The sequence below is a fragment of the Scyliorhinus torazame genome, chromosome 3, assembly GCF_047496885.1.
Source record: "Scyliorhinus torazame isolate Kashiwa2021f chromosome 3, sScyTor2.1, whole genome shotgun sequence".
Classification (NCBI taxonomy): Eukaryota; Metazoa; Chordata; class Chondrichthyes; order Carcharhiniformes; family Scyliorhinidae; genus Scyliorhinus; species Scyliorhinus torazame.
Window position 1 is genome coordinate 364,350,404 of NC_092709.1, and position 13,532 is coordinate 364,363,935.

The 13,532-nt window shown below is 52.2% G+C and overlaps 1 protein-coding gene across 5 annotated transcripts in view; it reads right to left on the reverse strand.

The window, feature by feature from the left end:
- The window catches only part of LOC140409368 (disintegrin and metalloproteinase domain-containing protein 12-like), a 653,965-nt gene that overhangs the window by 155,071 nt on the left and 485,362 nt on the right, over positions 1-13,532 (reverse strand). For all 5 annotated transcript variants that reach the window (XM_072497812.1, XM_072497813.1, XM_072497810.1 and 2 more), the window contains exons 13-14: positions 11,024-11,116; positions 6,091-6,286 (exon numbers count right to left, since the gene is read on the reverse strand). In XM_072497812.1, the coding sequence (XP_072353913.1) occupies positions 6,091-6,286; positions 11,024-11,116 (289 nt within the window). The remainder of the gene's footprint in view (positions 1-6,090; positions 6,287-11,023; positions 11,117-13,532) is intronic.

Here is a 13,532-nt window from a genome sequence, read left to right on the forward strand (position 1 = left end):
TCATACTGCCTGCACTGGCAGCTTCTGTATCACCCTGCCTGCACTGGCAGCCTCTGTATCACCCTGCCTGCACTGGCAGCTTCTGTATCACCCTGCCTGCACTGGCAGCTTCTGTATCACCCTGCCTGCACTGGCAGCTTCTGTATCATCCTGCCTGCACTGGCAGCCTCTGTATCACCCTGCCTGCACTGGCAGCTTCTGTATCACCCTGCCTGCACTGGCAGCTTCTGTATCACCCTGCCTGCACTGGCAGCTTCTGTATCATACTGCCTGCACTGGCAGCTTCTGTATCATACTGCCTGCACTGGCAGCTTCTGTATCACCCTGCCTGCACTGGCAGCCTCTGTATCACCCTGCCTGCACTGGCAGCTTCTGTATCACCCTGCCTGCACTGGCAGCTTCTGTATCACCCTGCCTGCACTGGCAGCTTCTGTATCACCCTGCCTGCACTGGCAGCTTCTGTATCATTCTGCCTGCACTGGCAGCTTCTGTATCATTCTGCCTGCACTGGCAGCTTCTGTATCACCCTGCCTGCACTGGCAGCTTCTGTATCATTCTGCCTGCACTGGCAGCTTCTGTATCACCCTGCCTGCACTGGCAGGTTCTGTATCACCCTGCCTGCACTGGCAGCTTCTGTATCACCCTGCCTGCACTGGCAGCTTCTGTATCACCCTGCCTGCACTGGCAGCTTCTGTATCACCCTGCCTGCACTGGCAGCTTCTGTATCACCCTGCCTGCACTGGCAGCTTCTGTATCACCCTGCCTGCACTGGCAGCTTCTGTATCACCCTGCCTGCACTGGCAGCTTCTGTATCATTCTGCCTGCACTGGCAGCTTCTGTATCACCCTGCCTGCACTGGCAGCTTCTGTATCACCCTGCCTGCACTGGCAGCTTCTGTATCACCCTGCCTGCACTGGCAGCTTCTGTATCATCCTGCCTGCACTGGCAGCTTCTGTATCATACTGCCTGCACTGGCAGCTTCTGTATCACCCTGCCTGCACTGGCAGCTTCTGTATCACCCTGCCTGCACTGGCAGCTTCTGTATCATTCTGCCTGCACTGGCAGCTTCTGTATCACCCTGCCTGCACTGGCAGCTTCTGTATCATCCTGCCTGCACTGGCAGCTTCTGTATCATACTGCCTGCACTGGCAGCTTCTGTATCATACTGCCTGCACTGGCAGGTTCTGTATCACCCTGCCTGCACTGGCAGCTTCTGTATCACCCTGCCTGCACTGGCAGCTTCTGTATCACCCTGCCTGCACTGGCAGCCTCTGTATCATCCTGCCTGCACTGGCAGCTTCTGTATCACCCTGCCTGCACTGGCAGCCTCTGTATCACCCTGCCTGCACTGGCAGCCTCTGTATCATACTGCCTGCACTGGCAGCTTCTGTATCATCCTGCCTGCACTAGCAGCTTCTGTATCACCCTGCCTGCACTGGCAGCTTCTGCATCATCCTGCCTGCACTGGCAGCTTCTGTATCACCCTGCCTGCACTGGCAGCTTCTGTATCACCCTGCCTGCACTGGCAGCTTCTGTATCACCCTGCCTGCACTGGCAGCTTCTGTATCACCCTGCCTGCACTGGCAGCTTCTGTATCACCCTGCCTGCACTGGCAGCTTCTGTATCACCCTGCCTGCACTGGCAGCTTCTGTATCACCCTGCCTGCACTGGCAGCTTCTGTATCATTCTGCCTGCACTGGCAGCTTCTGTATCACCCTGCCTGCACTGGCAGCTTCTGTATCATTCTGCCTGCACTGGCAGCTTCTGTATCACCCTGCCTGCACTGGCAGGTTCTGTATCACCCTGCCTGCACTTGCAGCTTCTGTATCACCCTGCCTGCACTGGCAGCTTCTGTATCACCCTGCCTGCACTGGGAGCTTCTGTATCACCCTGCCTGCACTGGCAGCTTCTGTATCACCCTGCCTGCACTGGCAGCTTCTGTATCACCCTGCCTGCACTGGCAGCTTCTGTATCACCCTGCCTGCACTGGCAGCTTCTGTATCACCCTGCCTGCACTGGCAGCTTCTGTATCATTCTGCCTGCACTGGCAGCTTCTGTATCACCCTGCCTGCACTGGCAGCTTCTGTATCACCCTGCCTGCACTGGCAGCTTCTGTATCACCCTGCCTGCACTGGCAGCTTCTGTATCATCCTGCCTGCACTGGCAGCTTCTGTATCATACTGCCTGCACTGGCAGCTTCTGTATCACCCTGCCTGCACTGGCAGCTTCTGTATCACCCTGCCTGCACTGGCAGCTTCTGTATCATTCTGCCTGCACTGGCAGCTTCTGTATCACCCTGCCTGCACTGGCAGCTTCTGTATCATCCTGCCTGCACTGGCAGCTTCTGTATCATACTGCCTGCACTGGCAGCTTCTGTATCATACTGCCTGCACTGGCAGGTTCTGTATCACCCTGCCTGCACTGGCAGCTTCTGTATCACCCTGCCTGCACTGGCAGCTTCTGTATCACCCTGCCTGCACTGGCAGCCTCTGTATCATCCTGCCTGCACTGGCAGCTTCTGTATCACCCTGCCTGCACTGGCAGCCTCTGTATCACCCTGCCTGCACTGGCAGCCTCTGTATCATACTGCCTGCACTGGCAGCTTCTGTATCATCCTGCCTGCACTGGCAGCTTCTGTATCACCCTGCCTGCACTGGCAGCTTCTGCATCATCCTGCCTGCACTGGCAGCTTCTGTATCACCCTGCCTGCACTGGCAGCTTCTGTATCACCCTGCCTGCACTGGCAGCTTCTGTATCACCCTGCCTGCACTGGCAGCTTCTGTATTACCCTGCCTGCACTGGCAGCTTCTGTATCACCCTGCCTGCACTGGCAGCTTCTGTATCACCCTGCCTGCACTGGCAGCTTCTGTATCACCCTGCCTGCACTGGCAGCTTCTGTCCTTCTTTCTTGGCTTGCCTGATTCTAACGGCTTCTACTTTTCAGTCTGGGCCTCTGGTTGCTAAACAACAGTTTAGTTCTTCTTAACTCTGATAGCATTTACATTATCAACCCTGAATTACAATGCAGGCAAAGTTTAAGTGAAACTAAAACCTATAGACATGCAGGCACCTTCGTTTAACATGAAATTAACTGAAGTTTTAACCCTTTCTTAGCACACAAATAGAGAAACACAAATGATGCTTAAACTTCAATTTACACTAAACTCCTAATAACAACAAACACATATCAATAACTTGAACAATCTCCATTTCCCAACAGAATATTCCTCGGCTGTACCCAAACCAATTATCTTTAAAAGCAGCCCATTGCTGCATTAAAACTTTGCATCTGAATATTTAATTCAGACACTCCACTGAGTTACTCCATTCAAATTGGCCCTTATTTGATTTAAGGATTTTCAACTGTACTATTCCTTATTATTTTTTACAGCTAATTTATTTATTTTACAATCTTCTCCCCCTTCCTGACCCCCACCCCACCCTCTACCCTGTGTGGCAGCATTTGGTTCCAACTCCATCTGCACGTTTGCTGACGATACGACCATAGTGGGCCGGATCTTGAATAACGACGAGTCAGAATACAGGAGGGAGATAGAGAACCTAGCGGAGTGGTGCAGCGACACCAATCTCTCCCTCAATACCAGCAAAACTAAAGAGCTGGTCATTGACTTCAGGAAGCAAAGTACTGTACACACCCCTGTCAGCATCAATGTGGCCGAGGTGGAGATGGTTAGCAGTTTCAAATTCCTAGGGGTGCACATCTCCAAAAATCTGTCCTGGTCCACCCACGTCGACGCTACCACCAAGAAAGCACAACAGCACCTATACTTCCTCAGGAAACTAAGGAAATTCGGCATGTCCACATTAACTCTTACCAACTTTTACAGATGCACCATAGAAAGCATCCTATCGGGCTGCATCACAGCCTGGTATGGCAACTGCTCGGCCCAGGACCGCAAGAAACTTCAGAGAGTCGTAAACACAGCCCAGTCCATCACACGAACCTGCCTCCCATCCATTGACTCCATCTACACCTCCCGCTGCCTGGGGAAAGCGGGCAGTATAATCAAAGACCCCTCCCAGCCGGCTTACTCACTCTTCCAACTTCTTCCATCGGGCAGGAGATACAGAAGTCTGAGAACACGCACGAACAGACTCAAAAACAGCTTCTTCCCCACTGTCACCAGACTCCTAAATGACCCTCTTATGGACTGACCTCATTAACACTACACCCTGTATGCTTCATCCGATGCATGTGTTGATGTATTTATATTGTGTATTGATGTATGTCCTATGTTTTTCATGTATGGAATGATCTGACTGGGCTGTACGCGGAACAATACCCTTCGCTGTATCTCGGTACATGTGCCAATAAATCCAATCCAATCCAGGTAAAGCAGCTGATCTTTCATAGTCTTGTCTTTGGCTGAAATCCCCAGGTAACCATCACTCTCACTAATATTTGGATGTCGGTTAGAATCATAGAATTTCTACGGTGCAGAATGAGGCCATTTTGCCCATCGAGCCTGCAACCGGCCCTTGGTCTGATAGTGCATCCCTACCTAGGCCCAATCGCTCACCCCGTAACCTCACCTAACTTTTTGGGCAATTCAGCATGGCCAATCCACCTAACCTGCACATCTTTGGACTGGGGGAGGAAACCGGAGCACCCGGAGGAAACCCACGCCGACACGGGGAGGACGTGCAGACTCCGCACAGACAGTCACCTGAGGCCAGAATCGAACCTGGGACCCTGGAGCTGTGAGGCAGTAGTGCTAACCACCGTGCCGCCCCTTGAAGAGAGGGAGGCACTCAGAGGTTGTGTCTACTACTTGCATATCCCTTCTCGACTGACTGGCGGACACTCATTCCCTCTCTGTCTGAATACTCATAAGCTAAGGGGTAACAATCCCCATCAAAGTGCTCACCGTGCAGCTCTCAGCCTGGTGGATGTAACGAATGTGATATAAAATAGTTAGTTTAAATATATTAGTTACAGTAATGTAGATGTGGGCCGGTCTAATTCTAGTGAGTTCGCAGACAAAGGATGTCAGAAAGCTTGGCACGGAAGGGGGAGGGGTGTCTGGTAGAGGAAGAGAAAAGGATGCTGGGTAACAAGAGGCCAGGGTTAAGGAATGAGAAGTGAGCCAATTAAGATGTATGGCCAGGTCAGGAAAGGTATAGGATGACCTATGGGAATCTGTATGTGAAACTTGATGCCATTTGAATGTATTTGTAGAGATTCCTTTGTCTCCAACAGCACTCGATTCGGAAGACCCAGGAGGCAGCTTGTGTTCTGGGTTTTTGTGAAGTGAGTCAGACTTGCAAGTTGGGTAAAAATAAATAATACTATGCCTACAAATCCATCTCGAGTTGTATTGAGGCCAGACTGACGGGTAAAGAATTCAACATTTGTCAGATGTGCCACAGCAGCTCCTACTCAAACTCTGAAACCTGGACATTGAACCCCTCCAGCTGGCAATACTTTCTGTCTGGGTGTGTGGTTACTCACCACACGAGAAGTATTCCTGATTTCCCACATGGAACAGGATGTGCTTCCCATGGTACTGAGATGCTTTGCCATGCCTCCATCTATTCGGTGATCATCAAAATATGAACCAATTGAAAGAAACAACTAAAGACTTAAAAGAAAGTGTCTCCATCTCTTGGAGAATTGAAAAGTGAATAGACGACAAAAAAAAAAAAAATCAGACCCTGTGGAAAACAGAAAATGTAGAAATACTCAGTAGGCCATAGAAAATATAGCACAGAACAGGCCCTTCGGCCCACGATGTTGTGCCGAACAGGCAGCGTATGTGGAGAGAAATAGAGTTAACAATTCAAGTCGATTATATTTTGCATTGTTGCTGAAACGTCACCACCTGAAAAGTTATTTTTCTCTCTCCACAGATGCAGGCTGAATATTTCCAGAATTTTCTGTGAATAAAAAGCATGAGCTCTTTTCCTCTTTGCACCCAATTCCCACTTGGGACAATTTCTGAATTTAGCATTTCATTAACTACGCCCCTCATTTCTGTGCACACTCTGTGATCTACACTCTCACATTACTCAGTGTCGGAGTGTAACTGCGCTGTGAGCGTTTGGGAGATTCTGATAATCTGTACTCACCCTCGCCCCAGATATCCTGGCATTGTTTCTCTGCAGACTGACAGGTCCCATCGCTGCAGTATAAATTTCCATTGCCGCATGTGTGACCGTCTTTCACATAGACATTCTCGGGGCAGTCTGAGGAATCTCCTCTGCAGAACTCGGGCAAGTCGCATTCTCCCCTCGATGGTCGACAAGGAGTAGCTGCTGGAAGGAACTGCAGAACCAAATGCTCATATTGTAAAAGGCTCATTTCTCCAGGCAGGGGTAAGAGTGATTCTAAAGTAAATACATAAGTCGCTGCTAACCAATGGGGTTTGTGATGTGCCTGGATATATGAGTGTTTGTGGTGATGTTGGTGATCAGGATCTCGGGGTCAGGAATGTACAGGGGACCCAGGCAGCTGGAAGCTACTGATCTAACACTGCAATACCTCACTGAGCAACAGTCCAACTACCAGCGTTGCCAGCAATTGGATTTATCAGCAGGAAAACTGACCCAAAACCTGCAAGACTTTTACCAAAACCCAAATGGCTTATTAAAACCGAAAGGGCAGATGAAACAGAGGGTCTTCAGAGAGAGCCCAGAAAGCAGAGCGAGTTTGGAGAGAGAGATTGAGTCCATAACGCATTAGGAGTTTGGAGAGAGAGAGCCCATAAAACAGGGGGAGGTTAGAGGGGGAGAGAGATCTCACAAGGCAGCATCAGGTCAGGGAGAGAGGGAGCTCATAAAGCAAGAGTTCAGAGAGAGAGGAAAACCATAAAACAGGGGGAGCTCAGAGAGAGTCCATTCAGCAGGGGGGGCTCAGAGAGAGAGAGCCCATTCAGCAGGGGGGCTCAGAGAGAGAGAGTCCATTCAGCAGGGGGGGCTCAGAGAGAGAGAGAGCCCATTCAGCAGGGGGGCTCAGAGAGAGAGAGCCCATTCAGCAGGGGGGGCTCAGAGAGAGAGAGTCCATTCAGCAGGGGGGGCTCAGAGAGAGAGAGTCCATTCAGCAGGGGGAGCTCAGAGAGAGAGAGCCCATTCAGCAGGGGGGCTCAGAGAGAGAGAGAGCCCATTCAGCAGGGGGAGCTCAGAGAGAGAGAGCCCATAAAACAGGGGGAGGTTTGAGGGGGAGAGAGATCTCACAAGGCAGCATCAGGTCAGGGAGAGAGGGAGCTCATAAAGCAAGAGTTCAGAGAGAGAGGAAAACCATAAAACAGGGGGGGCTCAGAGAGAGTCCATTCAGCAGGGGGGGCTCAGAGAGAGAGAGCCCATTCAGCAGGGGGGGCTCAGAGAGAGAGAGAGCCCATTCAGCAGGGGGGCTCAGAGAGAGAGAGCCCATTCAGCAGGGGGAGCTCAGAGAGAGAGAGCCCATTCAGCAGGGGGGCTCAGAGAGAGAGAGAGCCCATTCAGCAGGGGGAGCTCAGAGAGAGAGAGCCCATTCAGCAGGGGGGGCTCAGAGAGAGAGAGCCCATTCAGCAGGGGGAGCTCAGAGAGAGAGAGCCCATTCAGCAGGGGGGCTGAGAGAGAGAGAGCCCATTCAGCAGGGGGGGCTCAGAGAGAGAGCCCATTCAGCAGGGGGAGCTCAGAGAGAGCCCATTCAGCAGGGGGAGCTCAGAGAGAGCCCATTCAGCAGGGGGGCTCAGAGAGAGAGAGCCCATTCAGCAGGGGGAGCTCAGAGAGAGAGAGCCCATTCAGCAGGGGGGCTCAGAGAGAGAGAGCCCATTCAGCAGGGGGAGCTCAGAGAGAGAGCCCATTCAGCAGGGGGGCTCAGAGAGAGAGAGCCCATTCAGCAGGGGGGGCTCAGAGAGTGACAGACTCCGCACAGACAGTGACCCAAGCCGGGAATCGAACCTGGGTCCCTGGCGCTGTGAAGCTACAGTGCTAACCACTGTGCTATCGTGCCGCCACATTATAGGAAGGATGTGATTGCACTGGAGGGGGTGGAGAGGAGATTCACCAGGATGTTGTCTGGGATGGTTCAGTTTGTCATCTGCAGATTGTTACCAAGGCCGTGTGCCTGGGGGAGATGAGATTGGAGAATAAACCAGGAGAATGTGTAACTGGAGGGATGCTGCAGGAGGGAGGGAGGGTTTCAGGGGCATTGAGACTATGGCCGCGATACTCCGAGGCTCCGCGCTGAAATCGGGCTCGGCACGGGGGCGGAGAACGGGGAGTCGGACCCGCGACGCCTTCGCGCGATTCCCCGGCCAGCGGAGAATCACCGGCAGTCGACTCGGCGCTGGTCGGGGGACGTTGAAAGAGGCCCCCGAGGCGATTCTACCCGGACGACCTGCCCAGTTCCCGCCGGCGTGGTTCTAACATGGTTCCACCCGGCGGAAGCTCAGAGTCGCAGCTGCGTCCTGGTGGGGGGGCGGAGGAGATCCGTCACCGGGGGGGGGGGGGGGGGGGCCTCCAAGACGGCCAGGCCCGAGATCGGGAGCCAGCGGGCGCACGTGATCTCGGGGGGGGGGGGGGTATATTGTTGGGACCGGCTTGCCGTGTGGCTTGGGAGGACCCGTGGCCTGGTGTGCAGGGCCCCGTGTCGGCAGCTGGCACTGCGTAGAGCACTCCGAGGCCCTGCCAGCCCCCTTCAAAATGAAGAATCAACTCGCACTTTCCAGAACAAAACGTTTTCTCGCAGGCCTGGGGACATAGCCCCATTCTTGGAGAATCCCGTCTATGTCTGGGGAAGGTGGACGTGCAAATCGGGAAGACAATCCTTCACCGTGCAAATTATGGCGAAGATTGTGAGGGATTTCCAAGCCAATCCCACGATCAGTCCGCCAAATAGAAAATACAATTTTTTCTTCCAATGAAGGGGCAAATTAGTGAGGCCAATTCACCCCCGGACACATCTTTTGGCTTTGTGGGGGTGAGACTCCTGCAGACGCGGGTCGAATGTGCAAACTCTACAAGGACCGGGGGCCGTAATTGGACCCGGGTCCTCAGCGCCGTGAGGCAGCAGTGCTAACCACTGTGCCACCGTGCCACCCTTATCAGGCCACCTTTTTGAGCGGGCACCATGACAGTGAGGTCCAGCGGTTGGCCAAACAGAATTAAATGTTTTCCAATCGCCTCTCTTCACGCTTGAGTGATTGTGAAGTGGTCAGCTGGAAATTGACAGCACTTAACTCTGTTTGAAGTGGGGCAGGACCTGTCAATCAACGATTGATGTTTATAAACATTGCAGTGAGAGCACTTCAGAGTTACTCAACTGTGAAATGGAGCAAAGCTGACAGCTGTGTGTGGAAGTTGCCAATCACAGCTTAGTGAGGGGAATGAATGAATGGCTTGTGACTCAATGATCTGAGGGGGTGTGAACACAGCTGGCTGGTTTACTCATCCCAGGGATTGACACGTGGTGCTCCCTGTGCCTGAACCCGCAGGTGTATTGCTCAGCAGTGTGTTACAGCAGTAATTATTTTTACTGCCTCTGTCGGCACTGCTTACTAGCTCCCAGACAAAGTCCCTTTTCTGGGGGGGATCAGTGGGGTGTCTCCTTATTTTGAGGGCCTCTGGGGGGAATCTCTTTAGGGGGTCTGTGGGGGGGGTCTCTTTATTTAGGCGGTCTGTGTGGTGGTGGTGGTGCATGGGGGAGTCTGGGGGGGGTGGGGTGAGCAGGTCTTGCATTATGGGGGGGGGGGGAGGGGAGGGAGTGGCCCTCGAGTCGACTTTGGGGGAAACTCCCTTGAGTAGTTATCCTGTTGGCCCACCACCAAATTCACTATGGCAGGGCCACACCTGGCCATATCAGGGCCACACCTGGTCATATCTGGGCCACACCTGGCCATAGCAGGGCCACACCTGGCCATAGCAGGGCCACACCTGGTCATATCAGGGCCACACCTGGCCATAGCAGGGCCACACCTGGCCATAGCAGGGCCACACCTGGCCATATCAGGGCCACACCTGGCCATAGCAGGGCCACACCTGGCCATAGCAGGGCCACACCTGGCCATACCTGTCATGATTCGTGCCCACGTGATTCCCAACCCAGACCATCAGAGAATCAACGGGGCCTGGCGATTAAGTTGCCCGGCCCACTAAGCGGATGCAAATGAGTCTTAATGACCCATCTACATCCTCCCGCTGGGGCACGAACCTTGATCCTGACGGCAACAGGAGACCGGAGCAGAGGAACAATCAGCACCAGGCTGTATTCTCAGATTCACTGGGAACTTGGCGACCTGAGGAGGGCTGGAAGTGCGTTGGAGGAAGTTCAGAGCAGGTTGAACGGAATGATACCAGAAATGAATGGGTCATCTTGTGAGGGAAGCTTGGACAGTTGGCCGGTTCCACTGGAGTTCAGAGTGAGTCAGAGGTGATTGAAGCAGAAAAACCCTGAACAGCATTGAGAAGGTGGGTATGGAAAGGGTGTTTCCTCTTGTGGCTCCGTCCAGTACTAGGGGGCTGATGTGACCATCAATTCACACGAGACGGAGAGTTGAAGTGAACAGTGGTTTTAATCAGCTAGATCTGTGCCTGCCTGGGACTGCTCTGCACTGAGAGCCGCCTACAGGCAGCAGATCTATATACCTCCCCCGAGGGGGCGGAGCCACAGGCAGAGCCCACAAGGGCACCAACATAACACAATACAATGTAATGTAATAGTGAATGTTAGCAGCAATACGTTCACCACAGGGGCACTGTTGTAAAGTTAAGTATTGCTCTTATAAGACGGAGATGAGGAGAATCTTATTCGCTCAGAGGGTTGTTCAACTTTGAAACTCTGCCTCAGAAGACAGTTGAGTTGAGGTCACTGAATAATGTTAAGGCAGTGGTGGATACTGAGGCCCTGGAATCAAAGGTTATCGAGGGGAGAGGGGAATGTCGAGCTCGAAACACAAAGAGAACTGCCATCATCTTACTGAATGGTGAACAGGCTCGAGGGGCAGAATGGCCGACTCTTCCTGAAATTTGGTACGTCCAATATCTGTATTTTCATCTGAACATTGATCCAATGAGATCTCACCTCACAATTCTCACAGCAGGCACCAAGTGATGAACATTTAGCAGCAGCTTTGAGTGTGCAGCTCGCTGGCTCACAGCAGGAGTCGGAACATTCCTGAAGGTGAAACACACCCAGAGAATTTAGCTCATCGGAGCAACATCAGCAGATGCTGCAAATCAGAAATTACATTACCCAGGGCACGTTGCAAACCATCTGAAGGTCAGACAGCTTCAAGGGGAGATTCAGGTTTCTGCAGAGCAGAACTCATTGCCACCAACTGCTCCACTCCAATACCCCAACATCTGGACCAGCACACTCATTGCCACCAACTGCTCCACTCCAATACCCCAACATCTGGACCAGCACACTCATTGCCACCAACTGCTCCACTCCAATATCCCAACATCTGGACCAGCACACTCATTGCCACTAACTGCTCCACTCCAATATCCCAACATCTGGACCAGCACACTCATTGCCACCAGCTGCTCCACTCCAATATCCAAACATCTGGACCAGCACACTCATTGCCACCAACTGCTCCACTCCACTATCCCAACATCTGGACCAGCACACACTCATTCTATCCAGCTGGTCCACCCACGTTGACGCTACCACCAAGAAAGCACAACAGCGTCTCCCCCTCCTCAGGAAACTAAGGAAATTCGGCATGTCCACATTAACCCTTACCAACTTTTACAGATGCACCATAGAAAGCATCCTATCGGGCTGCATCACAGCCTGGTATGGCAACTGCTCGGCCCAGGACCGCAAGAAACTTCAGAGAGTCGTGAACACCGCCCAGTCCATCACACGAACCTGCCTCCCATCCATTGACTCCATCTACACCTCCCGCTGCCTGGGGAAAGCGGGCAGCATAATCAAAGACCCCTCCCACCCGGCTTACTCACTCTTCCAACTTCTTCCATCGGGCAGGAGATACAGAAGTCTGAGAACACGCACGAACAGACTCAAAAACAGCTTCTTCCCCACTGTCACCAGACTCCTAAATGACCCTCTTATGGACTGACCTCATTAACACTACACCCTGTATGTTTCACCCGATGCCGGTGCTTATGTAGTTACATTGTGTATGTTGTGTTGCCCTATTATGTATTTTCCTTTATTCCCTTTTCTTCTCGTGTACTTAATGATCTGTTGAGCTGCTCGCAGAAAAATACTTTTCACTGTACCTCGGTACACGTGACAATAAACAAATCCAATCCAATCCAAATGTTGACATCTAAACCAGCGTACATTCTTCCTCTCATCTTGAATAATGGAACCACATTGACGATCCTCCAGTCCCCCGGCACCTCTCCGGTGGCCAGAGAGGAATTGAAAATTATTGCCAGCGCCCCTGCTATTTCCTCCCTTGCCTCTCTCAGCAGCCTGGGATACATTTACATAGATTCACATAGAATTTACAGTGCAGAAGGAGGCCATTTGGCCCATCGAGTCTGCGCCGGCTCTTGGAAAGAGCACCCTACACAAGGACAACACCTCCACCCAACACTCAGGGCAATTTTGGACACTAAGGGACAATTTATCACGGCCAATCCACCTAACCTGCACATCTTTGGACTGTGGGAGGAAACCGGAGCACCCGGAGGAAACCCACGCAGACACGGGGAGGACGTGCAGACTCCGCACAGACAGTGTCCCAACTGGGAATCGAACCTGAGACCCTGGAGCTGTGAAGCAATTGTGCTAACCACAGTGCTACCGTGCTGCCCATCTGGCCCTGGAGATTTGTCTACGTTTAATCGTGCCTCAGCACTCAGAACCTCCTCTCTGTCCAGGTTAATCTTCTGTGATATTGGAGATTTAACCTTTGAACGGGAGAACTCAGACTTCCTGGAACCCAAGAGATCTGAGGGATTTGATTTGATTGGTTGTCTGGTGGACAATGGATTAGCCAAGGAATGTATTTTGCTCAGCAACAGCTGCCCAGTTGCAGCAAGATGTCCCTACTTTTATATTCCATTCCCCTTGCAATAAATAGCCCAATTCCATTTGCCTTCCTAATTACCTGCTGTGCCTACACACTAATGGGTTGTGACTTATGTACTAGGAAATCCAAATCCCTGTATTTCAGAATTCTGCAGGCCCACTTGATACAAATACATTTAATAATAATCTTTATTGTCACAAGTAGGCTTACATTAACACTGCAATGAAGTTACTGTGAAAAGACCCTCGTCACCACATTCCGGCGCCTGTTCGGGTCACAGAGGGAGAATTCAGAATGTCCAGTTCACCTAACAGCACGTCTCTCGGGACTTGTGGGAGGAAACCGGAGCACCCGGAGGAAACCCACGCAGACACGGGGAGAACGTGCAGACGCCGCACTGCTGGGAAGCCAAGCTGGGAATCGAACCTGGGGCCCTGGAGTGTGAAGCAACAGTGCTAACCATTGCACTAGCGAGTCACCCTAAAAAGGAAGGTGAGGCTTCATTCGAGGTGGAATTGAACCAGCGAGCTGAGGGTGTCAGCTTTAATCACCTACAGTCCTCTGCTCTGCCAGCTG